Genomic DNA, 12,849 nt, shown 5'->3' with positions numbered 1-12,849 from the left:
GGGGCAAAGTTTACAGGGGATGTGCGAGGCAAGTTTTTTTACACAGAGGGTGGTGAGTGCCTGTAACTTGCTGCCAGGGGAGGTGGTGGAAGCAGATACGATAGCGACGTTTAAGACATCTTGACAAATACATGAATAGGAAGGGAATAGAGGGATATGGGCCCCGGAAATGCAGAAGGTGTTAAGTTTACGCAGACATCAAGATCGGCGCAGGCTTGGAGGGCTGAATGGCCTGTTCCTCTGCTGTTCTTTTGTAATCATGGGTGACTTTAATCTACATATAGATTGGTCAAACCAAATTAGCAATAATACTGGGGAGGAGGATTTCCTGGAGCGTGTGCGTGATGATTTTTTAGACCAATATGTTGAGGAACCGACTAGAGAACGGGCTATCCGTGACTGGGTATTGTGCGATAAGCAAGGATTAATTAACAATCTTGTTGAGCGGGGTCTCTTGGGGAGGAGCGACCATAACATGATAGAATTCTTGATTAAGATGGAGAGTGAAGCAGTTGAATCCGAAACTAGGGTCATGAATCTAAACAACGGAAACCACGAAGGTATGAGGTGCGAGTTGGCTACGGTAGATTGGGGAACTTTACTAAAAAGGTTAACAGTGGATAGGCAATGGATAATATTTAAAGAATGTGTGCATGAATTACAACAGTTATTCATTCCTGTCTGGTGCAAAAATAAAACCAGAAAGGTGGCTCAACCATGGCTTACAAAAGAAATTAGGGATAGTATTAGATCCAAAGAGGAAACATATAAAATTGCCAGAAAAAGCAGCAAGTCTGGGAATTGGGAGCAGTTTAGAATTTAGCAAAGGAGGATAAACAGGTTAATTACATGGGGGGAAATAAAGTATGAGAGCAAACTTGCGGGGAACATAAAAACTGACTGTCAAAGCTTCTATAAATATGTGAAGAGAAAGAGATTAGTGAAGACAAATGTAGGTCCCTTGCAGTCAGAAACGGGGGAAATTAGATTGGGGAACAAAGAAATGGCAGAACAATTAAACACCTACTCTGGTTGCATCTTTACAAAGGAGGACACAAATAACCTCCCAGAATGATTGGGGAACCAAGGGTCTAATGAGAGGGAGGAACTGAAGGAAATCAGTAATAGCAAAAAAAAAAAGTGCTAGGGAAGTTAATGGGGTTAAAGGCTGACAAATCCTCAGGGCCTGATGATCTGCATCCCAGAGTACTAAAGGAAGTGGCCCTGGAAATAGTGGATGCATTGGTGGTCATCTTCCAAAATTCTACAGACTCTGGAGCAGTTCCTACAGATTGGAGGGTGGCAAATGTAACCCCACTATTTAAAAAAAGGAGGAGGGAACAACAGGGGATTACAGACCAGTTAGCCTTACATCAGTAGTGGGGAAAATGCTAGAGTCTATTATAAAGGATGTGATAGCAGAACACCTGGAAAGCATAAACGGGATTGGACAAAGTCAGCATGGGTTTACGAAGGGAAATCATGCTTAACAAATCTACTGGAGTTTTTTGAGGATGTAACCAGTGGAATAGATAAGGGCGAACCAGTGGATGTGGTGTTTTGGATTTTCAGAAGGGTTTTAATAAGGTCTCACATAAGAGGCTAGTGTGCAAAATTAAAGTACATGGGATTAGGGGTAATAGACTGGCATGGATTGAGAATTGGTTGACAGACAGGAAACAGAGAGTAGGAATAAATGGGTCTTCTTCAGGGTGGCAGGCAGTGACTAATGGGGTACTGCAGGGATCAGTGCTTGGACCCCAGCTATTCACGATATACATTAATGACTTGGGTGAGGGGAACTAAATGTAACATTTCCAGGTTTGCAGATGACACAAAGCTGGGGGTGGGGGGGGGGGGGGGGAATGTGAGCTCTGAGGAGGATGCAAAGAGGCTCCAATGTGACTGGGACAAGGTGGGCGAGTGGGCAAATGCATGGCAAATGCAGTATAACATGGATAAAAGTGAGGTTATCCACTTTGGTTGTAAAAACAGAAAGGCAGATTATCTGACTGGTGATAGACTGGGAAAGGGGGAGGTGCAACGAGACCTGGGCGTTCTTGTACACCAGTCGCTGAAAGCAAGCGGCACAGTGGTTAGCACTGCAGCCTCACAGCTCCAGCGACCCAGGTTCAATTCTGGGTACTGCCTGTGTGGAGTTTGCAAGTTCTCCCTGTGTCTGCGTGGGTTTCCTCCAGGTGCTCCGGTTTCCTCCCACATGCCAAAGACTTGCAGGTTGATAGGTAAATTGGCCGTTAGCAATTGCCCCTAGTATAGGTAGGTGGTAGGGAAATATAGGGACAGGTGGGGATGTGGTAGGAATATGGAATTAGTGTAGGATTAGTATAAATGAGTGGTTGATGGTCGGCACGGACTCGGTGGGCCGAAGGGCCTGTTTCAGTGCTGTATCTCTAAACTAAACTAAACAAGCATTCAGGTGCAGCAAGCAGTTAGGAAGGCGAATGGTATGCTGGCCTTCATTACAAGAGGATTCGAGTACAGGAGCAAGGATGTCTTACTGCAGTTATACAGGGCCTTGGTGAGACCACATCTGGAGTATTGTGGGCAATTTTGGTCTCCTTATCTGAGGAAGGATGTTCCTGCCATGGATGGAGTGCAAAGAAGATTTACTAGACTGATGCCTGGAATGGCAGGATTGACGTACGAGGAGAGATTGGGTCGACTAGGCCCATATTCACTAGAGTTTAATGAGAGGGGATTTCATAGAAACCTAAAAAATTCTAACAGGACTAGACAGGCTAGATGCAGGGAGGATGTTCCCGATGGCTGGGGAGTCCAGCACGAGGGGTCACAGTCTCAGGATACAGGGTATGCCATTTAGAACCGAGATGAGGAGAGATTTCTTCACTCAGAGGGTGGTGAACCTGTGGAATTCTCTGCCGCAGAAGGCAGTGGAGGCCAAGTCATTCAATATATTCAAGAAGGAGATAGATATATTTCTTAATGTCACAGGAATCAAGGGATATGGGGAGAAAGCGGGAACAGGGTACTGAATTAGACGATCAGCCGTGATGTTTTTTGAATGGCGGAGCAGGCCTGAAGGGCCTACTCCTGCTCCTATTTTCTGTGTTTCTATTCACATTATATTCCATCTGCCATGCTCTTGCCCATTCACTTAGCCTGTCCAAGTCCCCTTGAAGCCTCCTTGCATCCTCCCTCACAACTTACATTCCCACCTAGTTTTGTGTCATCAGCAAATTTGGAAATTTTAAAATCAGCACTGTACATGTGGGCTTCAGCACAGTGATTGAAATGAATTCCAAAAGACCACCTCAAGAGAGCTGTATTGATCCATTCCAAGTACAAATGCACATTTAGATCTGCACTTGAGCTACATTGACTTCATGTTTTCAACCTGTAATGTAGCTTTAACTCTTACCTGAGCAATTGTATCCATTCAAAACACCTTCCAAAATATGTTTCGTTGTGAACTCAAACACCTCTTGCTGTGTAGAGTTTTCATTAAAAACTCTGTCAAATACAAACTTCAGATCCTTGCTTTTCCGACATGGCTTTTCTCGCTCTCTAAACTTAGCTTCAGAAAACACATCATCGCTCATGTCTTCCTTTGGGTCAAAGACCAGAACATTTTCATCCACTACTTGCACAACTGCACAGTTATTGCTCTCCTGTTCTCGCTCAGTCTGTGGCCGTATTCGGACAACAACAGTAACATTTCCTTCTTCCTCCAGTGCCATGATTCCCATACATGGATTATAATGCTCACCGACCCTGCCTCCTCATGTACCTGTAATTCAAGAAAATAAAGTCAAATAAGGACTTGAAAAAGAGTATTCAGAAGGCGAGCAGATTGGACAGCATCTGCATTTACCAACCAGCAAATCTGAGATTGTGTCTCTGACTTCCCAGATTCAAACCTCACCAAGTAATCAGGTGGGCTGTATATTTCAAAGCTTCAGTCTAAGTATGGTGCATGTAACAGGATCAGTAAGAGATGCTGTTCAAATGCCCAAAGTAGATCTTTTGTTAAGTCAAAGTAAATATTTCAACATAATTTTATTCTTTAATTGATGTATCCCAGAAAATACTTCGAATATGGCATTCAGATGTCTTTCCTTCCATGTTATCCTTTTCAATCAGGAGGGTAACAGCAAACAGGCCATTGCCACTCTGACTTTCCTGGCAAGTGTTCAATAATACAGTAAAAGCTTCCTTGTTAGTTTTTCCCTCCATCATTTAAGATTGGCAAACCTTCCTTCAAAAAGAGACTACTTTAAATGTTGCAATGTCACTTATGCTCCCAAGAAAGATGGTAGGGCAATTTGTACTTAAGCAGCAAAACCAAACTGACTTATTTACCATCTTTCTACGATAACATTATCCTCTTTATATACTCGCACTGCACAAGCAGCAGCAATTCTCATCATATGGTTCTATACTCCAGACTCTCATTATCCTGATCAAACGTACGCCAAACCAACAGGCCATTTTCATTCTGCCACAATGGCTGACTATTCTCATTAAACAGTTGCAAATCTACAGCCTGTCTTCATAATGCATACATTCTTCAGACAGGTCTCTCTTGATAACACATGTTACGACTGAAGCAGGAGGAGTGCACTGTTTATTCTAGTCCCACTTCCCCACAGGTCACAACATATATTTAAATGTTCCCACTTACCAATACGGTTAATCATATACTCTATTTTTCCCAGAATAAAACACACCAACCAGGTTTCTTTAACAAACAACAAAATTATCAGATTATAAAACAAGTCTTAACCAGGAATGAAGGAAAGCATAAACACACAGATTTAATATAACAGTTCCATTTTTACCTTAGCCCCTCACACTCTCACACACATACACCGGTTAACTGGAAAAATATAAAAGGATTTTTTTTTTTTGAATAGAGTTCTAAACAAAAGGCAAAAATAAAACCACTTAGACTGAATACTTGCTCATTCTTGAAGAAAAAAGATGATATGATTTGGCGTTCCAAATGCGTACAGACGACTGTCACTGAGATCTTCACAGAACAGTTCTTTCCAGGTGATGTTGAAAGTCAGTTTGGGTAGACTGTCCATGAAAGGCAGCTACAGAGGCTTCAGATAGGCCTTACAGCAGAAATGCGGCAACAGGGTTTTCATACAATCATACGAATTAGGAGCAGGAGTAGGCCACACGGCCCTTCGAGCCTGCTGCGCCATTCAATAAGATCATGGCTGAACTGATTACTCCACATTTCCACCTACCCTCTATAATCATCCACCCCCTTGCTTATCAAGAATCTAGCTACCTCTGCCTTAAAAATATTCAAAGTCTCTGCTTCCACCGCCTTTTGAGGTAGAGAATTCCAAAGACTCACGACCATCTGAGAGAAAAGATTTCTCCTCATCTCTGTCTTAAATGGGCGGCCCTTTTATTTTTATTTATTTATTTAGAGATACAGCACTGAAACAGGCCCTTTGGCCCACCGAGTCTGTGCTGACCAACTACCACCCATTTACACGAAAACTACAGTAATCCCATATTCCCTACCACCTACCTACACTAGGGGCAATTTACAATGACCAATTTACCCATCACCTGCAAGTCTTTGGCTGTGGGAGGAAACCAGAGCACCCGGCGAAAACCCACACGGTCACAGGGAGAACTTGCAAACTCCGCACACGCAGTACCCAGAATTGAACCCAGGTCCCTGGAGCTGTGAGGCTGCTAACCACTGCCGCCCTAGTGACGGCCTAGTTCGAGATTCTCCCACAAGGTTCTTTCCACATCCACCCTGTCAAGACCCCTCAGAATCTTATATGTTTCAATCAAGTCGTCTTTTACTCTTCTAAATTCCAGCGGATACAAGCCTAGCCTGTCCAATCGTTCGTCGTAAGACAGCCTGCCCATTCCAGGTATTAGTCTAGTAAACCTTCTCTGTACTGTCTCCAACGCATTTACATCCTTCCTTAAATAAGGAGACCAGAACTGTGCATAGTGCTCCAGATATGATCTCAGCAATGCCCCGTATAGCTAAAGCATAACCTCCCTACTTTTGTATTCAATTCCCCTCGTGATAAACAATAACATTCTATTAGCTTTCCTAATTATGTGCTGGACCTGCATACTAACCTTTTGCAATTCATGCACTTGGATACCCAGATCCCTCTGCATCTCAGAGCTCTGCAATCTCTCACCATTTAGATAATATGCTTCTTTTTTATTCTTCCTGCCAAAGTGGACAATTTCCCACATTATACTTCATTTGCCAGGTCTTTGCCCACTCATTTAATCAATCTACATCCCTTTATAGTCCCCTTATGTCCTCTTCACAAGTTACTTTCCTACATATCTTTGTGTCATCAGCAAATTTAGCAACCACATCTTCGGTCCCTTCATCTAAGTCATTTATATAAATTATAAAATGTTGGGAGGCCCCAGCACAGATCCCTGTGGCACACCACTCGTTACATCTTGCCAACCATAAAATGACCCATTTATGCCTATTCTCTGTTTCCTGTTAACTAGCCAATCTTCTATCCATGCCAATATGTTATCCCCTACACCATGAGATTTTATTTTCTGCAATAACCTTTGATGTGGCACCTTATCAAATGCCTTCTGGAAATATAAGTACAATGCATCCACCAGTTCCCCTTTATCCACAGCACATGTAACTCCCTCAAAGAATTCCAATAAATTGGTTAAACATGATTTCCCATTCACAAAAACATGTTGACTCTGCCTGATTACCTTGAATTTTTCTAAATGCCCTGCTATACGTCTTTAATAATAGCTTCTAACATTTTCCCTAAGACAGATGTTAAGCTAACTGACCTGTAGTTTCCTGCTTTCTGTGTCTCTCCCTTTTTGAATAAAGGAGTTACATTCATTATTTTCCAATCTAACGGAACCTTCCCCGAATCTAGGGAATTTTGGAAAATTAAAACTAACGCATCAACTATCTCACCAGCCACTTCTTTTAACACTCTAGGATGAAGTCCATCAGGACCCAGGGACTTGTCAGCCTGCAGATCCAACAATTTGTTCAGTACCACTTCCCTGGTGATTGTAATTTTCTTGAGTTCCTCCCTCCATTCCATTTCCTGACTTACAGCTAATACTGGAATGTTACTTGTATCTTCAGTAGCGAAGACCGATGCAAAATATCTGTTCAATTCATCTGCCATCTCCTTATTATCCATTATTAATTCCCCAGTCTCACTTTCTATAGTGCTCACTTTGTTAACTCTTTTCTTTTTTAAATATCTATAGAAACTCTTACTATGTCTTTATATTTCTAGCTAGCTTTCTCTCACTCTAATTTTACCTTCCTTATCAATCTTTTAGTCATTCTTTGCTGTTTTTCAGTTCCCACACATGCGATACAAGGAGACTGATACACTGGATATGCAGGGTTTCTTTCCAAGAGAAAGAGATGAGCTGCGTTTTCTTGGCAGGCAAAACACTAACTGTCTTTTTTTAACAATTCAAAGTGAAACCAAAAACATTCCAGAAGTCAAGCCTCCTGACCTCTATAAATCATGACCTGTCACTTCTCTGTAAACATCTTCTCCAAGGCAAAACAACAAGCTCCCTGAAAACAGGTGCCTTCCAGTAAGGGCTTGTTTACAAGCTAAGTCCAAGAAGCCTTCTAGTGGCCTTTTAAAAAAAAACCCACAGAGTTCAACATCTCTTCAAGCTTCCAGATGAATCAATGTCCTTAATTCAACTATAAGTTTTTAAAACATATTTTACAAAACAAGTATGTCTCATAACATACATACTTTACAGATTGTCCTGATTACTTACTATTGTACATCACTTCACCCACAAGAATACATCCAAAAGGGATGTCCAAGAGGGAATGCAAGATTTACCACGCCATATTAATCTGAATGTTTTACACTGCAATTTTTAATGACTTTAGCCTTCCAGTTCAGCATCTGGGAAAGGCTGGCTTTTATGGTACTTCTCCCTGGATTCTCAATTGGAGGGCCCAACCGTAAATCCTTATTCGATTAAGAATGGCAATCATGCCCTTAATGTGTGTTTTTTTTTCTGGATTGTTGGCCTGGCACGTCTAGGTACCAAAACCAGTCCACCTCTGAAAGATCATGCTTTCAATATAACTTAATTGGATAGTAAGTTTCATTTACCCAGACTGTTGTGGTCCCCCTCTTTGGAGAAATATGGAAGAAATAATCTAATCAAGGAACAAATGAGGCAAGATAGTTTAGACTGGCTTCCAAAAAGGTATGTTTTTAATATGTTACTATGTTCTGATGAAGGGTCACTGACCTGAAACGTTAACTCTGCTTCTCTCCACACAGATGCTGCCAGACCTGCTGAGTATTTCCAGCATTTCTTGTTTTTATTATAAATTTCCAGCATCTGCAGTATTTTGCTTTTATTAAGGTATGTTTTTAAGTTCTTTCAAACATGAAAAAATGCATCCTGGTTTGTTGTGAGTGTTACCTTGACAGCATAGAATTAGTCCTAAATTAATTTTAAGTCTCACTTAGACAAACTACAAGGCTGACTACAGTAGGAAAAAAAGTTTGAATATGGGCTACAGTTGAGAGAGCTTTATCCGACACCTAACCCATGCTTATACTAGATCTGGAAAAGGTTAATTGTGATAGAATATAAAAATGGTACACATACAGAAACATCACTCACTGTCCTTGCCACATGCTGTACTTTTATTTAATCGGATCAACTCACTGTGGATTTGGCAATCACATCCTGCAAGGAATCACTTCCCAGAATTTCAACTTATTGTTGTTTAATTAGCCAAAATAACCCAGCTAATTGAGTTGCACGCAACAAATTGCATTTATAAAACACCTTGGTCCAAAGGCAGCATTTGACCAAGTGTGTCATCAAGGAGCCCTAGCCAAATGGAAATTGGGGGAAAAGTCTCCACGAGTTGCAGTCATACCGAACACAACGGAAGATGATTGTGGTTGTTGGAGGACGATCATCTCAGTCCCAGGACATCACTACAGGAGTTCCTCAGGGTAGTGTCCTGGACCTAATCATCTCCATCAATGACCTTCCCTCCATCATAAGGTCAGAAATTGGGATGTGGATGATTGTATGATGTTCAGTACCATTAGCAATTTCTCAGATACTGAAGCAGTTTGCATCCATATGCAGAAAACCTGGACAACATTCAGGCTTGGGCTGACATGTGGCAAGTAACATTTGTGCCACACAAGTGCCAGGCAATTACAACTTCCAACAGGAGTGAGAATCTAATTATCTACCCATGACATTTAATGGCATTACCATCGCTGAATCCCCCACTATCAACATCCTGGATGGGGGTGGGGGGGGGCGGGGGGAGTGGGTGGTGCAGTTACCATTGACCAGAAACTGAACTGGAGCAGTCATGTAAATACTGTGGCTACAACAGCAGGTCAGAGACTTGGACCTCTATGGCAAGTAACCCACATCTTGAATCCCCTAATTGCCCTTGAGAAGGAGACCTTGCCAGTGACACCCACATCCCATGAAACAAATTTTTTTTAAAACCTTTAAACGTCGTTAAACACCCCACTTCACAGGGCAATTTGATTCAAAGCCACATAGTGAGATATCAGCACAAAAGCAAAATATTGCAGATGATGGAAATCTGAAACAAAAACAGAAAATTCTGGAAACACTCAGCAGGTCAGACAGCATCTGTGGAGAGACAGCGAAACAGAGTGAACGACTCTTTCCCCACAGATGCTGCCTGATCTGAGTATTTCCAGCATTTTCTGTTTTTGTTGTTTTAGTGAGATAGCAGGTCCAATGACAAAAGCTTGATCAGAGAGCGAGAGAGAAAACGGAATGCATTCTAGAGCTGAGGGCCCAGGCAGCTGAAGGCACAGGCGCCAATGGCACAGCAGCGAAAATCAGGGCTGTGCAAGAGGCCAGAAAGGGAGATGTGCAGAGATCTCAGAAGGTTGTAGGTTACAGATAGAGAGGCAAGGCTATGCAGGGATTTGACAACAAGGATGAAAATTTTAAACTGGAGGTGTTGTTGGAGTTGGAGATAATGTAGGTTGGCAAGCACAAGGGTGATGGGTTTATGGGACTTGATGAGAGTTAGGATACGATTAGCAGAGCTTTGGATGAGCTCAAGTTTTCAGAACGGAAAGCGAAAGGCTGGCTTGGGGAGCATTGGAATAGTTGAGTCTGGACGCCACAAAGGGATAGGTTAGGGTTTCTGCTGCAGATAAGCTGAGGCTGGGATGGAGATGTTACAAAAGTGGAAGTAGGCAGTCCTGGTGATGAAGGGGATAGAGGGTTAGATGGTTAGCTCAAGTCAAATTGGACTCTAAGCTTGCAAACCTTAGCCTCAGAAAGTAGCCAAGGAGAGAAAATTGAGTCAGTGGCTAGGGAACAGAGATTTTGAAATAGCAGATTTGGTAAGGAATAGAATGTTGATGACAAAAACAAGAAAATAAAACTTTCTTCCCAAGTGCAATAAACTTAGAATATTCTTTTTCTTTTTATACACAAGGCCAGGGACTATTTTAATCAGTGGTCAATTCTAATTTGAAATATAAGTCTCTCTTTTCATCCTCCACATTTTCTCAATCAAGGTACATGTTCTTCTTCATTCAGGTTATTTTGTTCCTCCTCTTATTCAGATCATACAATAATTTCAGTCGAGAGGGAGATTTGTTGCCAAGCGTCAACGAATATTGCTCTTTTGATCTGGTTGCTACAAGGTATGAAAGAGGCGGCTACTGGATGATACAGGGTATTGACCTCTTGAGGAGTCCAAAACTGTTGTTCTTTTCTTAAAACGAGACACACTCATGCCTCAAATGGTCAACTGATGCATACATAAAATGGGACAATTTCACTTGATCAGCTACCATTCTACATTAACACATTTATGCTTTAGCCCATCATTTGAATACCCAAAGTAAAAAAGCTTCAAATACCAGAAACCCAAATTAAAACATACACATCAACCTTTCAGAAAAAGGTGCAAGACTGCTCCTGATTATAGGGTTTTATCAATCTGTTTCGCAAAGATGCTGATGGATCTGGTGTGGATCTTGTTTTAGTTTGAAAGTATGAAACTTCAACCCATCCAGGTTACAATTGTCAAATAACTAGGAAAGTACTGGCAAATCCAGTTAAGAAATAAGTTCCCTCCTCCTACCTGTGCCGACCCAGTTTCACAGTTCACAGCAACACTACCCAATACTGGGAGTTCGGCAAAGCAGCGACAGCGAGCCTCACACATGCAGTGACGGTGGGGGAGGGGGGGCAGAACTTTATGTTCCAAAAAGAAAAGACTTGCATTTATATAGCATCTTTCAGCACCAGATATCCCAAAGCCTTTTACAGCCAATGGAGTACTTTTGAAGTATAGTCGCTGTTATAACAAAGGGAAACACAGTCGCTGTTATAACAAAGGGAAACACAGCAGCCAATTTGCAGACAGCAAATTCCCACAAGCAGTAATGTGATAATGACCAGATAATCTATTTTAGTGATGTCAATTGAGAGATAAATATTGGCCAGGACACCGGGGAAAACTCTCCTGCTCTTTTTCACAATAGTGCCATGGACCTTTTGCATCCAGCTAACAAAGCAGACAGGGGTAATAAAAACAAGAAATGCTGGAATCACTCAGCAGGTCTGGCAGCATCTGTGGAAAGAGAAGCAGAGTTAACGTTTCACTGACCCGAAACGTTAACTCTGCTTCTCTTTCCACAGATGCTGCCAGACCTGCTGAGTGATTCCAGCATTTCTTGTTTTTATTACAGATTTCCAGCATCCGCAGTATTTTGCTTTTATTAAAGCAGACAGGGGGCTCAGTTTAACGTCTCACCCGAAAGACAGCGCCTCGAACAATGTAGCACTCCCTCAGTAGCTGCACTGGGAGCGTCAACCCGGATTTTTATACTCAAAGAGTCTAGATTTGGGGGCTTGAATCTACAACCTTCTGATCCGAAAAGACTGAATAAACACGGATATTTTTGGAGGGGGGCGAAGGCAAGGAGAAAAATGAAGTGCGGCCTCCCATACATCGTTCAACGGCCAGTGCCCAGCCACAACCGAAGGCCCAACGCCCTGCCCTAGGCCTGAATGGGACAATGAAGCACCTCAAAACAAAACAGCCACAACGGAATCCGGCGGCAGGCAAACCCGGTCTGTGTACCTACCGAGTGCCGCTCACTGCACGGCCACACCTAACTAAACAGAGGCCTCCCGCTCAATTTTCAATTCCAGGCGCCGGTTTTATGTTTCGCCCTCTGGACGGTTTAAAATTCCGCGGGCTCGCTCCGCGCATGCGCCCTCGGCCGACAGGCCGCACATGCGCTGGTCCGGCTGCCCGTGACGGCGGGAGACTGCGCGTGCGTGTAACGGCCGTCGCCCGCTTTAACAACTGCGCATGTGCTTGGTACATCCAGTCTGGCAGTTGATTGTGAGAGGTTGTAGGTAAGTGGTGGGCTGTTAAGAAAAAGGTGCACTTGGCTTTGTGGGCAACCTACGAATATTAATTATTCTATAAGAGAGCAAAATGCTACCAGGTTTAATAAAAGGTTATCTTCATAACCTGTACACTTATGTAACAGTGACTACACTTAAAATGTGCTTCATTGGCTGTGAAACGCTTTGGGATGACCTGGGGTTGTGAAAGGTGCTATTTAAGTGCAAGTTCTGAAGTCAATAAGGTTGAAGTAGGTAGAAGTTATCATCTTCTCCAAAACCGTTCTCTTCTTTCTCCTTGGATAATGGCTACTTTTGATCTCTCTGATCTTAAATGTGACTACCACATTTGGTGCAGCTGTAGCAGTGAAATGGGCTTGATTTCTTCTTTCCCCAAGGCAGCTTTCAACTCTCTATGAAGTTCCAGCT

At 42.5% G+C, this 12,849-nt stretch overlaps 1 protein-coding gene across 1 annotated transcript in view; it reads right to left on the bottom strand.

Annotated features, from left to right (window-relative positions):
* LOC137353428 (kinesin-like protein KIF18B) overlaps positions 1-12,266 on the bottom strand; it is a 97,480-nt gene extending 85,214 nt beyond the window's left edge. The window contains exons 1-2 of the mRNA XM_068019704.1: positions 12,153-12,266; positions 3,401-3,769 (exon numbers count right to left, since the gene is read on the bottom strand). Coding sequence (XP_067875805.1) covers positions 3,401-3,728 — 328 coding nt within the window. The 5' untranslated portion in view covers positions 3,729-3,769; positions 12,153-12,266. The remainder of the gene's footprint in view (positions 1-3,400; positions 3,770-12,152) is intronic.
* Positions 12,267-12,849: the final 583 nt, after the last annotated feature.

This window comes from Heterodontus francisci, chromosome 41, assembly GCF_036365525.1.
Source record: "Heterodontus francisci isolate sHetFra1 chromosome 41, sHetFra1.hap1, whole genome shotgun sequence".
In the NCBI taxonomy this organism is placed as follows: Eukaryota; Metazoa; Chordata; class Chondrichthyes; order Heterodontiformes; family Heterodontidae; genus Heterodontus; species Heterodontus francisci.
Note: the sequence above shows the minus strand (reverse complement) of the source record. Positions and strands in the feature narration are given on the sequence as shown.